This window comes from Solea solea, chromosome 12 (genome assembly GCF_958295425.1).
Source record: "Solea solea chromosome 12, fSolSol10.1, whole genome shotgun sequence".
In the NCBI taxonomy this organism is placed as follows: Eukaryota; Metazoa; Chordata; class Actinopteri; order Pleuronectiformes; family Soleidae; genus Solea; species Solea solea.
Genome location: NC_081145.1, coordinates 22,959,991 through 22,977,716, shown reverse-complemented (window position 1 = coordinate 22,977,716; position 17,726 = coordinate 22,959,991). Strand labels below are relative to the sequence as shown.

General features: G+C 41.4%; 1 protein-coding gene across 1 annotated transcript in view; it reads left to right on the top strand.

The window, feature by feature from the left end:
* Positions 1 to 16,942, top strand: part of cttnbp2 (cortactin binding protein 2) — a 75,202-nt gene extending 58,260 nt beyond the window's left edge. The window contains exons 9-23 of the mRNA XM_058645082.1: positions 294 to 411; positions 2,249 to 2,536; positions 5,845 to 5,940; positions 8,154 to 8,233; positions 9,187 to 9,273; positions 9,807 to 9,906; positions 9,997 to 10,158; positions 10,912 to 11,084; positions 11,399 to 11,577; positions 12,312 to 12,535; positions 12,633 to 12,839; positions 13,482 to 13,533; positions 13,771 to 13,870; positions 14,455 to 14,565; positions 15,632 to 16,942. Of these exons, the coding sequence (XP_058501065.1) occupies positions 294 to 411; positions 2,249 to 2,536; positions 5,845 to 5,940; positions 8,154 to 8,233; positions 9,187 to 9,273; positions 9,807 to 9,906; positions 9,997 to 10,158; positions 10,912 to 11,084; positions 11,399 to 11,577; positions 12,312 to 12,535; positions 12,633 to 12,839; positions 13,482 to 13,533; positions 13,771 to 13,870; positions 14,455 to 14,565; positions 15,632 to 16,036 (2,382 nt within the window). The 3' untranslated portion in view covers positions 16,037 to 16,942. The remainder of the gene's footprint in view (positions 1 to 293; positions 412 to 2,248; positions 2,537 to 5,844; positions 5,941 to 8,153; positions 8,234 to 9,186; positions 9,274 to 9,806; positions 9,907 to 9,996; positions 10,159 to 10,911; positions 11,085 to 11,398; positions 11,578 to 12,311; positions 12,536 to 12,632; positions 12,840 to 13,481; positions 13,534 to 13,770; positions 13,871 to 14,454; positions 14,566 to 15,631) is intronic.
* Positions 16,943 to 17,726: the final 784 nt, after the last annotated feature.

Genomic DNA, 17,726 nt, shown 5'->3' with positions numbered 1-17,726 from the left:
GCATCAGTCTGGACAGTGGCAGGCTAATGGGCCGGGTGACCTTGCTGGCTGGAAATGTTCCATTCAACTTAAAGAATGCAGGAGACACCGGGGCGAGACCAGACCGAGCGCCTGCCTGGAATATAAATGAGCTACACTTATTGATATGTGCTTTGGTAACTCACAAGAGCAGGTGTCTCTAAAGTTACTTTTATGAGGGTTATTTACACATGACAACACACAGGGAAATGGAATTGTTTTGTTGTGATATTGTTGTCTAATTGAGATCTATGTGTGTGTGTGTGTATGTACAGGAGTGTCTGGAAGTTCTGTGCAGCCACAGTGAACAGGACATCCAGAGGAGAGATAAGTGTAATCGAACGATTCACGACGTGGCCACTGACGACTGCAAAGATCTACTTGAAAACCTCCGTGAGTGGCCTCCTGTGTGAGTGTGTGCCTGTAAAAAAGTCTCCGAAAACCACTAACATGATATCTGACGTCTGGCTTTGTTCTTGGAAGAGACGCAATCGCTTCTCCGCGGCTCCAGTTTGGTGATTTAATGTAAGGAAAGTTCCTCTTTTGTTTATGGTAGTCTATGGTAATCACAGACAAGACGGAGCTGATGTTAACGATATGAAAGTGTAACCACCGTGACTCTCATTGCTCTCCGTGGTGCTTTCTTTATGTTGTGTGATTTGCACGTGGGTGTGCAAATGATGTTTGTTTCATCAAACACGATGCACTGGAGTAAAGACACGGAGGTAAGATTAGATATAATCCTTTATTAGTCCCACTACGGATACAGTTTTTACGATATTAAGGCGGCAAAGGAAACATAATAGGTAATGAACGCGGAGTTTAACATCATTACATCACGATGTAAATATTATGAGGATTAAAAATAGAATATATTATATTATGTATAGACAGTCAGTCACCAGAATCTATACAGCATGGGATTGATGTTTTACGGTGTAATTATTGTAAAGGATTATGAGATTATTCTGAATATTGGACCAACATAGTAAATCTACTGTGAGACGCGCTATTCAGTCGAGTTAATTGTAGCATATTTGAGAAAATACACAGTAATAATTGCTTACTATAGAGTGGAAGAGTTATGTGTTTTTCAACAACTGTACTGGACAACTGTAATTGAAACGCTAAAACAATATAATTTAATATTTCATTCATTTCATTTTGCGATAATTACAGCTAAATGTCTTATTATTACTATTAATATAATAATGCCAGCAAATGTATTCGGTGTTATATTCTATAACCTCGCTGGCAGCTGCTTCACACGCTGTGTTTGAAGGAAGAAGAGGTCGTGGACCATGATTTCATTATATCATGGCTGACCGCCTGCATGTAATCGATTGGGGGGGCGAGAAGTTTTGGCACCTCTGCTCTGTGGTGTTTGCACTTGGCCTTTTATGTCTTTATGTAAGATGAGTTCATCTTTTGAACAACAACGCCCCATGGTCTCTTCTAACACTGTTATTCCTAATAATCTACTTGTACTCACTGTTCCTGATTTGGGAACGTGGCTGCTGAGCGATGACACAATCAGACAGGTGACAAAACAAAGCTGGATGTCTTCATGCTGAGATCACCGTGTCCCTCAGTCACCGGCGGAATGACTCAACGAGTCTTACCAGTATGAATCTGGAAATGTGGAATATATTTTTTTACTGCGACTTGTCATCATCTATTTTTATCTAGATTTCATTTCTTGTCTCAGTTTGAAACCACAAAGTTAACCGGAATGTGACTGTGTACAACTGGTCATATGTGATTTATTGTAACATATCTATACTATATGTATATATATACATATATATATATGTTACTATCTCTGTGTAATAAATGTGATACAGTAGGGCTGATTGAACAATTCAATATGTAACTGCTATTGATTTGTCATATGACTTTTTTTGAGTTTGACTCAAATACTGTGTTTTAGATTTAACACAACATCAAAAAACAGCCACTACGACACTCTACGCTATACTATACTATATATATTGTTTGTACCATTAGACAGAGTTAACATCAGATTATTATATTATAAGATGTGTAGACACATTTATTGATACAAAATATAATTTTATAGATTATTGTTACCTTTTACTCAAAGTAGAGTTATTGTATCATGAACATACTAAGGTTTTTCATCACTGAAAATCCCTGAAGCAACAATGTTGTTATTTAATTTCCGTCCGTTGCTGGGCACTGAACAAAGCTCTGTCCTCCTTCACTCCAGACTCGTACCGCGTGCTGGTGCGTCTCCAGTGTTCAGGTGGAGGAGTCGGCTCCATGTGTCCAGTGGAGGCCCTGGAGGAGGAGGGGAAGTGGGGCAGCAGTGGTCAGCTGGTGCTGTGCAGAGTTTCAGTGGAGCGCTCCACGCTCTGGACTCAGCTGGAGTCCGTCCTCACCCACGCCTTCACCTCCCACCTGCACGTCCTCTGTGGAGATTCTCAGACGACCAGGGAGGAGGAGCAGCGTGCTCCGCTGGGCCTCGGTCCCACCAGTATCTCTTCCATCCTTATTGGTAAGAACACAAGTTCTTCTGTCTTTCCTTCCTGTTTTTACGTTTTTAGCCACTTAGCCACTCCTTATATGGATTAATCTTTTGGTTATTTTCTTGATTTTCATGTTACATGGACACGTAATTGTCTGAAAATGTCGATCAGGGTTTCAAAAACATTGTGTCTACAAAATGTATCCATTTTAATGATTTTTTTTGTGTTATGGAGTAAAGAAACCAGAAAATATTCACATTAAAGATGCTTAAAACTCAAAATGGGAATATTTTCTGGTTTCTTTGCTCCATATAACATAGAAAGCATTAAAACTGTCGACAACATTTTCTGACATTTTTACACGATGAATCGATAAAATAATCGATATAATCATTAGTTGCAACCCTAGTTTTAATTATTAAAAAACACTGAAACTGCTCAAATTGATGATGAAAATAAAATAGTTGACTATTCTGAGTAACAGTATCTGCTCTACAAGTATAAACACACATGTTCATACATGTTTTCTTCGCTCTGGCTCTTTTCATGTAGCCGTGGTTCAGTTCCAGTCACGTGCAGCTAATTGTGACACAGCAGGATCAGGTGATGCGTGTTGGCAGGAGTCTCTCCTCTGTTTGTCACCTGCACCTCTTCCTGTCTGTGTTGTCTTCTTTAATTGATGGACTCTCGCAGACAGAAGCTTATGTCAGGGTCATGTAACGTCATCTGCAGGCGCCTTTTATGGATTTGCACATGTGTTGCTGTAAACAGCTGTTGTTGTTCACACAGTGTGTGTGCTGTATATTTCATTTGTGCTGTCAAAGTTATATAATAACATTTCTTTGAGGGTCGTTTTTGAAAATCACGCGGTTTGTAATTGATGTTGTGCTCTGTTGTTGTTGCCGGGAGCTGAACATGAGATCAGCTCAGGAAACAATATTCAGAGGCTGACAATAATTACTGACAGTAATTTCATTATTATTTAGTCCTCTGTGTGATGTTGAATACACTCTAAGCCGTATTCACTGACAGAGCAAACCAAAAGAGGAGATTGCTAGTGTGTTGAGAAACAGCTCAAGGCGCAATTCAAATAACTTTATCCGTTATTATAGATAAAGACTGTTGTTATATAAGGTGCTGTGTTGAGACACCGATTTTAGCCAGGTTAGCAGGTTTGTAAACGGCTCAATCTCCTGCACCAAAGTCCATAGAGAAAATCAGCAATTTTACATCACTTTACACAAGATTTGTTACTCTACTCCTGCCTCTGTCCCTGAGTTCAAATGTGTTTTTTGTGTGATGGAAGTGTTGGAAAACCTTTGTTTAAGCGAATGTAGCACACAAACTTACCCAAAGGGGGCAGCAGTTGACCAGAAACTCCTGTTACCTTAGTTAAAATGGTTGATTTTCTCTATGGACTTTGGTGCAGGCGAGTGAAAGGTTTACAATGTTCAGTTTCCTGTTGAGATAATTTATATAAAGATTATATACAAAATAATTAATTTGTGTTATATTAAGAAATCGTATAAGGTGCATTTCAAATCATTTATGTATCCATTCTTTAACATGTCCATGAGACATTTAAACATTCCCTTGTCATATTTGACACATTTTGTTTCTGACAGCTCTGAGTTCAGGATGTCCTGTATCCAATCCAATCCAATCCAACTTTATTATATTTAAAGTTTTAAGCACCTTAAAACAACCACAGTGGTCCAAAGTGCTGCACTGCAGAATAATCATTAAAAGACAGAATGAATAAAGACATAAAAGATCACACAAGGTAATAAAATACATCTAAAAAAACAACTAAAATAAGACATAAAACACGGGTGATGGATTATTGATCAGGGATTTTCCAGTGAAGGTGTTTGAATACAAGGGATCATTAAAATGAACATTTCAGGAAAAATGTGTTGAAATGCTAAAATCTCTGAGCTCAACAGAGAACTTCATATTTGCGAGATTGGATGAGACGTCATGTGGAAAAAAACAACCCTGTACTGTACAGCTGTACGTGTTCTGTCAGGTCTGTTTTCTACCTTAGGTCATATTTATTCATGGTTCATGGCCTTTTGCTCATCAATGTTCATCATCATCATCATCATCATCATCATCTTCCTGTGTGACATTAGTCTGTGAATGAGTAATATACTGTGCTGTTGTGATATAAATGAGAAAAGAACAAACATTGGATTGTGTTTTTTTTGGATTGTGTAGGGTTAGAATTGAGTTAAGGGGTTTAGGTTAAGGGTTAGGCACTTAGTTGTAATGGTTAAGGTAAGGGGCACGTGCATTACGTCTATGAGTGTGCACACAAAGACTGAAAAACCATTGTGTGTGTGTGTGTGTGTGTGTTTTTCCTCCTGTTGAATAATGAATCTGTTAGAACATGTGGAAAGTGTACGTGTATGTGTTTCTCCTGTTTTTGTCGGGCAGGTGATCACATGTCGTCATTGTGTGGTTGGTGCTCTGTGTGTGTGTGTGTGTTTGTGTGTTTTGGGTATGAAGACGATGAAAGCAATCACCAGCAGAGGATGAATGCATAATGGATGAGATGAGCGAAAGATGTCCATTTAAGAGAAGATGTCTCTCCTTTATCAGTCGGGATCAAACGGGAGACATGCAGACACTGCTGCTGTCTGGTTTTGTGTCTGCAGTGTGTGTCTCATTTGTCTCGTGCCTTTATTTCACACTGTTTTTGTCTCTCTCTCTCTCTCTCTCTCTCTGTGTGCGTACATGCCTGTAACAGGCTGTGAGGACACATTTTGATTCAAACCTATCCTTGTGAGGACATTTGCTTTTTGAGGGTTTTATGTTTAGCCACAGGCATTTTGTTGTGATGGTTAGGGTTAAGGTAAGGGGGCTAGGGAATACATTAAGTCTGTTAATGTCCACTCTAAGACTGTGTGTTTGTGTTGTGTCTGTTTATCTTTGTGAGGACCAAAAACTTGAAGACCACAGGAAACTGGGTCAGTTTGGCTGGTCCTCCAAACTTTAAAGGACTTTTTGATGGTTAAGACTTTCGGGTTTAGTGGTAGAATTAGGTTTAGGTTAAGGGTTAGGTTTAGTCATTTATATGTGATGATTAGGGTTAGGGTAAGGCACTTAGTTGTGATGGTTAACGTTAGGCTAGGGAATGCATTATGTCTATGACATGTGCTCACTAAGCTATAGAAACAAGTGTGTGCGTCACTAAGTTCTCTTCTGTTGTTTTCAATACTCATACACTAGTTTGATGGCGATTTGCAACAAATTAACCTCATTTAATGCGCTAAATAATGCAGTGGAGTCGTATTAAACTCTCATGTTTGTGTCTGTGTCTTTAATCTTCCAGGTGACACTGAGTGGTTGCCAGGTCAGGAGCCGCCTTCATCTCCCTGGGACCTGGTCAGAAAGCCTCTCAGCCAGTGCATCACCCTCCGCCTCAAAGGTATGAAAGTGGCAGCTCAGCATCACTGATGACACAAGACATTTGTTGAGTGAAAGAGTCTTGACTAATCCCTTTTTTACACAGTTGCAGTATAGATGGTCATTAACCAGGATCTGACTCCTGAGCCAAACTAGATGAAGGAAAATTTAGGCCAGATTTAATTATGAAGTCTATCTAAAAACAAACATAATCTTCATTGAATAACAGAAGCAGTTATCAGTATTTGTGGTGATGTGTATTAGATTTTCTGTGTATTAAGTTGTCAGGGAGTCACATGAGAGTCAGCTGCCCTCTCAAGTGAAGGCATGAAGAACACTCGGTTGTGGATGATTGAATTAACCTTGAATCACGAGGTGTTTGTCCGATGCCACATAAAGCAACACGAGTGATGTCAGAGAGCTGCATTCACATCCTGTCTGTAATTATTCAGAGGAAATTTAACCAGCCTTATTTGGTGAGGCAGTGTGGCAGTGAAAACTGTTGAAATGTAGTAATAATACATGTTGAGAATAAAGTTGAAATCTCAAGAATAACATTGAAATGTCAAAAAATAACATTGGAAATGCTGAGAATGAAGTTGAAATCTCACAAATAACTCACAAATAAATTAAAATGTCAAAGAATTGTGTTGAAATCTCATAAAATAACATTAAAATGTCAAAAAATCTCAATAATTGCTTAACTTGTAGTGCACTGCTGTAAATATATTAACACACTAGGATTCCAGAATATCTAACTAATAAAATACACATTAAAACAGAAGCTCTGGCTCCTTTTCAATCAGAGTAAAAACCACATTATCATCGTCTGAAGTGGAGAAATAACATTGTGGTGTGTGTGTGTGTGTGTGGTGAGACGAGAAGAGATTCTGCAGAAGATCTGTGGAACGTTGACTCAGTCAGTTCACCACAATCTCTCCACACACTAACTGTGTTTCTCAGGTAACAGAGCTGATGGTTACAGATGAGCAGCAGCAGCAGCAGCAGCAGCAGACTGCCCTCCACAGATATTGGATTTCGAATCATCCTTCTTTCTTTCTGCTGCTGCTCTTGTTGTTGTTGTTGTTGCTGTTCCTCGAATTGCTTTATTTCCCGTCTCAGTGAGTCCAGGGAGGGGGGAAAAAAGACAATTATGTGTCACCATGAAAATCAGAGTGAGCAGCCGCCAACCTCCCCCTCTCTCCACCTCCTTTATTCACTCCATCATCAATACATTTTTATTCAGACACAGTTTGTGTTTGTGATTTATTTAAAATATGGATAACATCGATTTTTAAGATTTGAAAATGGTCACTGCATTTCAAACCATTGCATGAGTGTGGTTCAAGTAGGAGTAGGAGTATTTGTTGCAGCCCCTAATGGAGACTAAAACCTTGTTCTAATGAGGCAGAACCTCATTTCTGAGGAACTGTGGACTCATGGATATGGTTCAGGTTAGGGATCAGGTTTTGGTTGTATTTGTGGCTTTGTGGGGACCAAGAAAACCCAAGTGTAGAGATACAGAGTGAGGACATTTTGGCTGGTCCTCACATCTTTATAGGGCTGTTTGGGGGTTAAGACCTGGTTTTAGGGTTAGGGTTAGAATAGGGTTACAGGATTACGGTTAGACACTTATGGCGTATTTCCACCGGCTCTACTGGCCTCGCCATGTCACGGTGCTGGGTCGTGCCGTGCTGAGGCGAGGCGAGTTGAGCCTCGAATGAAGAGCAAATGTGTCTTAAATAAGATGTCTGTCTATCAAACCTATCTTTGTGAGGACATTTTGGCTGGTCCACGCAATTTTTGAGGATTGAGACCAGGTTTCAGGGTTAGAATAGGGCTAGGATTAGGAGCTATGGAATGCATTATCTCTATGAATGTCCACACAGATAATGCAAAACCAGTGTGTGTGTGTGTATTTCTCATCAGGAAGCAGAGTAAATCCTCTCTGCTGTTTTTCATCCTGCTCACTGATATAAAACATTAAGAGCTTGTTGTTGTTGTTGTTGTGTAAATAACCTTACGTGCTCCTCGTTCACCTCTAATGAAGCGAGCACTGTTTACATTTGCTCTGTTGTTAAGAAACGTACAGATATCAGTTTAAGTGTTGTGTTACAGTGTGAGGTTGTGAGTGAAGTATTCAAGTGTCCTACAGTTGATGACAACAAACATGTAACATAAAATGAAGAAGGATTTGTGTGTGTGTGTGTGTGTGTGTGTGTGTGTGTTTGACAGGTTTGTCTGAGTCGTGTCTGGATGAGCTGGCCCTGGAATCTCTCTTCCCTCTGCCACTGCTGCACAACTACGTCCGCCTGGTAAACACGCACACACACGCACGCACACACACACACACACACACACACACACACACACACACACACACAGGGATTGAGGGATTAGATGAGTAAAATGATGAATAATAAAATGGCAGGAAAAACCAGAGGACTGCAGCTCGAGAGCGATGCAAGTAAAAGGAAGAGGCAGAGAAGACAAGATGAATCAGACTGAATCTCTGTCTTCTAACATCTACACTGCCCCCTGCTGGCTGTGTCTAAACCTAAAGCACCTGCAGCAGCAGTTTATCAAATGAACACTGGATTAAAAACAGAAGAGAATAACATCAGTGATCATGTGTCATTCCAGCAGTAAATGTGTGACGTTTGGTTTAATGACAGAAAAATAATATTGCAGTTAAATATAATGTCATAAATTATGTTAGAAATGCTGCTAAATAAGATATAACAGGCTTCCTCCAGGGATTAAAACCATTAATGTGGGATCACTGCATCAATTCAGGATAATCAAAGTCAAATGATCGCCCTCTTGTGGCAGAGAAATACATATTTCTATTAATCAACCTGACAGGAAATGTTACAAATAATAAAACCATCAGTATTTCCCCTCCATCCCTAACATTGATGTTACTGACAACAAACCTGGTTTTCTTCTTACATAATCTACACATCCTGCAACAAAACCCCTGCCATTAATACCGTGACTCATTTACTAACCAGATAATATACATTATCTTGTGTTATTGTCGCTGCGTGACCATCAAAGTGCAGCAGCAGAAAAAAAAAACACAACACAAGTTAAAAGTGATGAGATGATCAAAGTGGAAGTTGTGATGATAGTAAACACAGCTGTGGAGGCTCATGAGGAGGCAGCACTTCTCATTATCACATCTCTTCTCACTATTAACACATCTACTCCCCCTGCTGTCTCTCTCTCTGTCTCTCTCTCTGTCTGTCTGTCTCTGTGTGTCCAGGTGGAACAGTATGGAAACCTCATCTTTCACGGGCTGGAAGGCAGCTGTCAGGAGTATGTCGCCGGTCTGGTTGCTCGCTGCATCAAGGTGCGTTCACCTGTGGACAAAAGAAGTTTTCCTCTTCCTCGCTTCCTCCGACAACAGTTTCTCTGCTTGTTTTTCACTGGCTCTGCCGTGATGAACGTCTAAGATAACACTATCACTGCCTTGATCTGGCGAGGGTTTATGTGTAGCCGTGAAGCAATTGGTGTTTCTTGCAGGACCTTCTGATTCTGAGGACTCACAGACAGTATGCAGAGAGGAGACAGCCCCCACTCTCCCCACAACAACACATTCAACCTTCACATTCAACACTTCCAAAGCTTTTGAATTAGGCTCAACAATCCTGCATAGTTCTGCTTTAACACCAACACTGTGACAGTTATTTTCAGGAGGGTTTGTCTATCGTATTATGCGGAGTGTTGTTGTGTTGGCAGCAAAGGAAAACACACCAGCAGCATAGCAGAGCTCTCTCGGCTCATTCATATTCTCCACCTGCTCCATTTTCTTGGCGCATAGTAGTAGTAGTAGATTTTCCTTTGTTTCCATGACAACGTGCTCTCTCTCTCTCTCTCTCACAGTCGAAGCAGGAAGCAGGGGGGCTCGTCTGTGACGTGGTGAGGGTGGAGGTAGAGGAGAGTCTGACCAAACAGCAGCTGCTGGACACGTTCATCAGCTGTGGTCAGTGGTTACACATCTGGTTTGTCTCTATCACCACACATGCCCACAGCTGTCACAGCAGGACTCTCACCTCCTCCTCCTCTTCCTCAGGCTTCCTGGTGCCAGCAGTGAGTTCGGAGGTCGGGCTGCCGCGCTGCATGGTCATACTGCTGGAGGGACTGGAGAAGGCTTCGTCTCTGACGGGTCTGCTGGGAGATCTCTGTCACAGTCTGGACAACAGGGGCTCCGCTTCACCACTGCTCCTCAACACTGGTACGTCTGCAGCCGCAGTCTGGAACCGACTAAAGAGACTGAAATCCTGCAGCTGCTTTCTTTAGTGCTGAGTAAAACACAAGAGTCGACACAGTCTGTGGTTTACAAACGTCATTGTTCAGTGGGAATATTTACACATATTTTATGAGATATTAGACTTCCTCTCACGTCGGGTTTTATTATTTTGTGGTGAGCCTTTAAACGGCTAAAATCTGTTCGAGCGTCCGTGTTCAGAGCTGGTTCTCAGTGCAGGGGGCGCTCGTGCAACCACATTTACAAAACCTTAACTGCCTCTTTAACTAGAAGAAGATAGAAATCATATCTAACACACAAGATCTGTAGTGTGAGAGACACTTCATTTGAATTCATTAAAAACATTTCTTAGTTGTTTCAGTGATCTTTAGAACCTAAATGATTGGTACACACAAAGTTAGGATAATTATTAGTATTTTTAATTATTAGGTTTTTTTTATAAAAAAAAATATATATATATATAATGTATATATACAAAAAAATAATAAAATAAAAAGTTAGGACAGCTAGAGCTTTTAAATAAAGAATAATAATCCAAAATCTCAAACAAACCAAAATGAAGGTTACCATATTTACCATATTTTCGGTTTTTGAAAAGTAGCTGTGCAGCAGAAAACAGGGAACAGATGTCACTCAGACTAAAGTAGCCAAAGTAACAAAAACTAGTGTGATCGTATGTGATCACGCAATAATTGTTTCCCTGTTTGTTTTGTCACTCAGGCCCCCACCATTTCTGTGAGGGCAGTTTCTTGATCGCCACATTGTCGAAGCCCCGCCTGCAGGGATCAGAGCTCCGCCTCCAGCAGCATTTCCGCTGGGCGACTCTTCGCTGGGACCAGGAGCCGCTGCACGGCCTGCTGGGAAGACACCTTCGCAGGAAGCTGCTCCTTAAGGTCAGTGTCAGATTCTGAAGAGATTGTTAGGAGGTTTTGTTCTTGCAAAACTCAATAATTGGGTTTGGATTGAAGTATAGGGAAGAAATCATTCGGTATTGCGATATAAAGCGGGGTTTTCAACATTTCCTGTAATAAATCTGTTACAAATCTCCATATTGTTTGAAAAGAAACATTTAAAACGTCATAAACAACTGTGTTACTGAGCTATGTAATGGAGTATTAACATTATAAGTAGACGAGATTTAAAAGCTCCTTTGTTTGTTTGCTCACTGGCTCCGCTCAGGAATTTTTCCTTTCTGTCTCTTCTCCAGATGGGTACCGGCATTTGGACAGCAGGTGGCGTCATGGAGCGCACGGTGCTGTGGGTGAGCCAGGTTTGGCAGCAGCTCAACGCCTGTCTGTCTCGCCTGGGCACCCATGAGGCTCTGCTGGGTCCACAGCTCTTCCTGTCCTGTCCTGTTCTTCCAAACAACACACAGGCGGTGGTGAGGTGAGTGTGTGTGTGTGTGTGTGTGTGTGTGTGTGTGTGTGTGTGTGCAGCTCACTGTCACTCAACAGCGGCCGATGATACAGATGATTGTACACTGTAGCGTTAACATTCAGCACACACGGATAAAAGTGACCTACTTTTTCTATTATTGTCACAGTCGGTGTTTATTTTACGTTCTTTCATTTATTGTCTACTGCTTTATCCTCCACATGAGCGTCGTAGGGCCACAAAGAGTTAAAGGTGAGGACATACAGAGACAAATAAACCATTCACCCTCACATTCACCACCTCGAGAGTATCCAGTTAACTGGAGAGGGATAGAACATGCAAACTCCAAGTAGACCCAGGTCGTTCTTTATTGTAAGGCAACAGTGCTAGCCACTACTCCACCATGTGACCCACTTAGGGCTAAGATTTGAATCATGATTAGTTTAAGGTAAGGATTAGCTGTCCTGTATAAAGTACCTTAAAAAAGTGAGGAGTAAGGATTGAGCCATGGTGGCTCAGTGGTAGGGTGAATTGTCTTTCAACTGGAAGGCTGTGGGTTCAATTCCTGGTTCTTCTAGCCTATATGTGTCCTTGCTGTAAAGCAGCTCATCAAGACTAGAAAAGCTCTATATAAATACAGATCACTACCAACTCTTCTTCTTCTGATTTTATTTGGTAGTAAAGAGTAACAAAGATAGTTAATACTCAAGTACACTAACAAAGTATTTGTACTGTGTGTTTTTCAGGTGGCTGGCGCGGCTGTGGAACGCCGTCGTTGTCCCCCGCGTGGAGGAAGCCATCATCTCCCGGGTCACAGCCAAGCGCCCGTCAACCACCACGACCTCACCTTCCTCACAGTCGTCTCCTAGCAACAGTGGGCTGAGTGCCGGGCAGCAGGCTGTGGTAAAAGCTGCGCTCAGCATCCTGGTCAATAAGGCCGTTCTCCTGGGCAGCCCTCTGCCTCGACACGGTGTGTGTGTGTCACGTGTGTCACGTGTGTCACGTGTGTCACAGCAGTTTGTGGTGAAAACATGCTCATGTTTCTTTTCCCCCTTCATCCTCCGCAGAGATTGACAGGTACCTGTTAGAGTTTAGGGGCGGGACTCTTCCTATGTCAGCCATTGGCTCCTATAAAGGAAGCAGCAGCAGTGGAGGAGGAGGAGGAGGAGGCAGGAGGGGACGAGACAGCGGCAAGTTGAGGCGATCGAACACCAGCCCGCGGAAGAAGGGAAGCCCCGCCTTAAACTGGAGCTGCAGCTCTACCTTCAGAGAGGGTAAGTAAGACGGCTGCTCATACAACAGCATGTTACAGAGTGTGTTACAGGTTCACGACCTTTCATGATTACAAGGTCGAGACCAATGATTGCCATAGTTGAAAGTTCAGAGATAAAGTGGACTGATTATTAATCTGCACTGAATTCTTGTGTCCCCTTGTTCACATGAGAACAATAATATATATGGGAATTATTGATCCTAGTTTTGGGTGTTGATCAGTGTACTAATGTCATGTTCAGCTATATAAAGCAGTAAAAGCACAGTAAAAGCATAATTTAAGCTTAACCACTGTCTTAAACACACAAAAATACTCAGAAAACTTGAACGCGGAGCCTGTTTCCACCAGGACAATGAGGTCATGGTGTGGTAGTATGCCTGTAAGTGACAGGTGCAGCAGGTGTTTTTGGCAGAGACTTGTTTTGGCGCTTTAATGGAAACATGAATTCTCCTGATATTTGTAGTTTGACATTTCCAGGTTTTTGCAGTAAGGTTTGGCCCAAACCAAGACTCTTATAACGCACCAACCGTACCTGTAATGTCCTAAGTTCACTCAGCCACAGCTCTCTCTTTAGCTATTAAGATTCCATGTGTTGTGATTTGAGTGAACTGAGCCTTTAATGGCCTCTCCTCTCTGTTTGCAGGATCACTGTCCAACACTGACTTCAGCTTCATCACCAACGGCAAAGTCCAGAGGTTTGTGTTCCGTCCGCACGTGTGTGTGTGCGCTTGTGTGTGTCGTGACTTTATTGGAGCTTCAGCAGCTGTAGTGTCTTAACATGAACAGCAGAGGGCAGAGTTGTGTCACATTTAAAGTCTGACTTCAGTGACATGAACAGCAGTGACACATCATGCTCCCGTGGTCACCTGCATGTCCAGTGACTTGACTTGACGCAGTACAAAGTTGTGATGTTGTGTCGTTTGTGTCGACAGGGAAACTGTGGGTCTGTCTGCTTTCTCTGACGACGAGACGGATCTGATCAGAGAACTTCAGACCATGTGCTCCAGCAAGTCTGAGCCGGACATCAGCAGGGTACACACACACACACACACACACACACATCTTAATCTTTAAAAACGCCTGTTAAATCAAAACCTGCAAAAATGTCCTCACAAGACAATTGGTCCACACACACACAAGAGCCCAAAGAATTCCAGCAATTTCAAGTGAAAAACAGTAAAATGGGGCGTTTTTTTTCAAATATTGCTTTATTGAAAATGTAGTGTAAACATTTAATAAATAGATGTAGTGTATAGTACAAACTATAAAAATAAGTGATAGTGGTTAGAAACTGATTAGTGTTTCTGTTTATAACTATTTAAGGCAGCACATTGAACGTATCGCACAGGCTGTTGAAGTCATCCATGAATGGTGGGATTATGCACCATGGTGGGATTATGTCAATAGTTATCAGTGATTTCAATTCAGCAGGAGTTTGGTGAATTATTGGATTATTTTGGTTGGTGGTGGGTTTGAGATTTCTTCATCCCCCTTTTTCTCATTCTCCTTAATTTAAGTGAGTTGTTTTGTGTTGCTGCTGCGTGAAGGAGGTTTTTTTTCCCTTTTAAATCTGATCTGCTGCTCAGAGCTCACTGTCTTTGTTTCCTCTCGCACAGATGTCTCAAACCAAAGACGACATGATCCTGTTCTCCAGCTCTCCCAGTCAAGTATCACCGGCCCACAACGCCGAGCAGGAAACTGGTGTTCAGCAGGAGCAACCACAGACGGTGAGAGAAAGATAGAGAGAAGATACTAAAACGTTATGAAGTGGATAAATCCATCACACCATCGTTTGGCCCCTAACTGGATACATTTAGAATGAAAGAGGAGGAGGAAACATTTGTTTCAGGCAGATTCAAAAAAAGTCACCTCAGTCTTCATCATGTTTGTCTGCACAGACTGTTTTTATTTTGGTCATTTCTGTTGTTTCTACTGATCCTGTTTATTATCTGGACCACAAACCGGTGACTCAGGTCTTAAACATCACATGTGCGATTGTTTTCTACAAACTTTAATCATGTGTCTCGTCCCCTGTGTGTGTGTGCGTGCTGTCTTCTCATCTGGACTGTGTCATTACTGCAGGTTTAGTTGTAGCTGTAGTCTCAATTATAACTTCATTCACGTCGTCACTCACTCACACACAGACAGTGATCTGCTGACAGACTCTGCAGTGACCGATTGTTGTATTTAAAGCTTTTGTATGTGAGATATTTGAGTTTAAATCTGGGTTCAAGGGTCTAATCTTCAGTGTCTGATCTGAGTGACATGATTCTCATACAGTCTCATGGAGAAACTTTTCTAGTTTTCATCAACACAAAATGATTTTGTTCATACCTGTCCCTCACACACCCCAGTGTGCGTAATAAAGGTGCACAGTAGTAGCTGTTAAATTGTTTTAAATTGTTTGTCATCTCAGGTGCATCTGAACGTGCATAAAATCAAAAAAGTTGCACAATATTAGCATTTGTTTCTCTTTAAAATGAGATAAACATGTGTCATAAATGACCCACAATCATCTCAAAGTGCCTTTAACAAAATATGGAAGAACCAACAATGCCATCAGACGACTATAGGAATAACTATAGGAATCTTTGAGGGACAGTGAAAAATGTTTCTCTCGTTATTTCTTCAGTTATTTCTGGTGGAACCACAGGAACTTCAGGTTCTTCCTTGTGTTTAGCTCTGTTGTGAAGCCGCTGCTGTGGCATCCATGTCCTCGCGTGCAGCAGGTGGGACGATTTCGTTTCGACGAACGTTATCTGATCAAGCTCTCGCTTTATTTCCTCATGTCAGACTCTTGTTCGCCAGTCCAGCCACAGCTCTGGCCAGGCAGACGTCCAGAGCGGCAACCGGCGCGCAGGCCCTCGCGCCAAATCACAGCTGCCCGTCCCGAGCAGCAGGGGACAGACGGCCCGAGCGTCCACAGCTGCTACCAGCACCAGCAGCACCAGCAGCAGCAATAATAACAACAGCAGCAGCAGCAGCAGCAGCCCGGTCCGAACCCAGACGCCTCCAACCCGCAGCAGAACCAACAACAGCAGCAGCAGCAGCAGCAGCAGAATAAAGCAGGTTCCACTCAACAGCAGCAGCAGCAGCAGCAGCAACAACAACTACTACCGCAACAACATCAACGACAACAACCGATCACACGAGGACATCTGGATCCTCCACAGAGACCTGCATGAAAACAGCAAGTAGACACACCTTCCTCCTCCTCCTCCTCCTCCTCTTCCTGTGAACCTCCCACCATGATGTAAAGACTAGGTACCTGACGACCTTTGACTTTGAGTATTTGTACATGTTAGCCGTACTTGTTACACTGTACTACAGTTGTGTACTTGGGGACCATAGTTTTATTCTATTACAGTATTTGAAGTATTTGATCGTGCGGGGGAGGGTTAAAAAAGAAAAGAAAGAAAAGAGGCTTTTGGTTAAAAGGTAGAGGGAGACTGAAGGAAAAGCAGCAGGTTCTTTTATTGTTGCCTTATTCCTGTGTATCAACCTGCAGATTATCTTCAGACTGTGTTCAGCAAACGAAACAAAAAAGAAGAGTATTTGACACAGTATTGTTGTGTACTGAAAGTAAAATACTGTATTTCTCCTCCGGTATAAGGTCATTGAAGATGAAGTGAAAATACTAATAGAGTTACTTTCAAAAGAAAACGTTTTTTCCGATCAAAGAAAGAAACGGGCAGGTTTATTTGTTTTTGTTTATTTTTAATTTTTCTTTCTTTTTGTTGTTTTTTGCTATTCAGTATTTTGAGGTATTCAAGTGTTCTATCTTTAACTAGTTGCAAGGTTGGTTTAAATACTGTTAAAATTAATCAGGGTTTTACTAAATATATTTGTAAATAAGAATTAGTACGTCTAAATGCTCTATAGATTGGTGTACGTGGTCTGACGCTTGTACAGTGACGAAAAAAAACCTTAATGTAAGAAAGAAGACAAAAAAAAAGGAACATGTAAATAGTGTTTGTAAAATGAGTTTGGTTCTGAATCCCTCACTTGTTTCAAAGTGAGGGAAATGTGGCAATAAGTACTAGAAGTGTATAAACACAAGATGTCCTCTGTCAACTGTAAGCCATAATAAATATTTTAAATGCCCATCTTCTTTCCCTGAGTCACGTTCAATTTAACTCCAGCTGAGTCCGACTGTGAAATTCACTCAATTTTTGCCTTCCATTATCACTGTGCTCTTCGTTGTTTTTTTCATTTTTCGTGGACACTGTTTATATATATACAGTACATGTATATATATATATATATACATGTATATATATATATATATACATGTATATATAAAATATAAGTATCTATACATATGTACAGGAGAGATTTTCGTCCGCCTATGATTTAGATATGTACGACAGCTGTTTGAGGTTTAAAGATTTGTCTTTCAAGCACAAACATTAAAAAGGCACTGTTGAAAATCCACATTGGACTTACTCTGTTCTTAAGTCATTTCTTTTGTAATTAAATTACTTTTTATTCAAGAACTATAACTGATATGATACAATATATGTCTGAAAGGCAGGTGGCAGAACTGGAGATTTGTGTTCATCTGAGGGACAGCTCAGATTTAAGATCAAGTAAGAAGAAGGAAGGTTGAGATGGTTTTGTCACATGAGTAAATTGGACAAAGGGATGTTGAAGATGGAGCTGCCGGGCAGGAGGAAAAGAGGAAGAACCATGGGGAGGGTTCGTGGATGTTGTGAAGGAGGACATGAGGACACTTGGTGAAAGCGAAGAGGACACAAGATGGAGGCAGATGATCCACTGTGGTGACCCCTAAAGAGAGAAGCCAATAAAGAATAAGAAGATATCCATCCAAATCTTGGATTTAGACGACATACTATACTATGACTTTTTTTGTCAAAATGTGACAAAA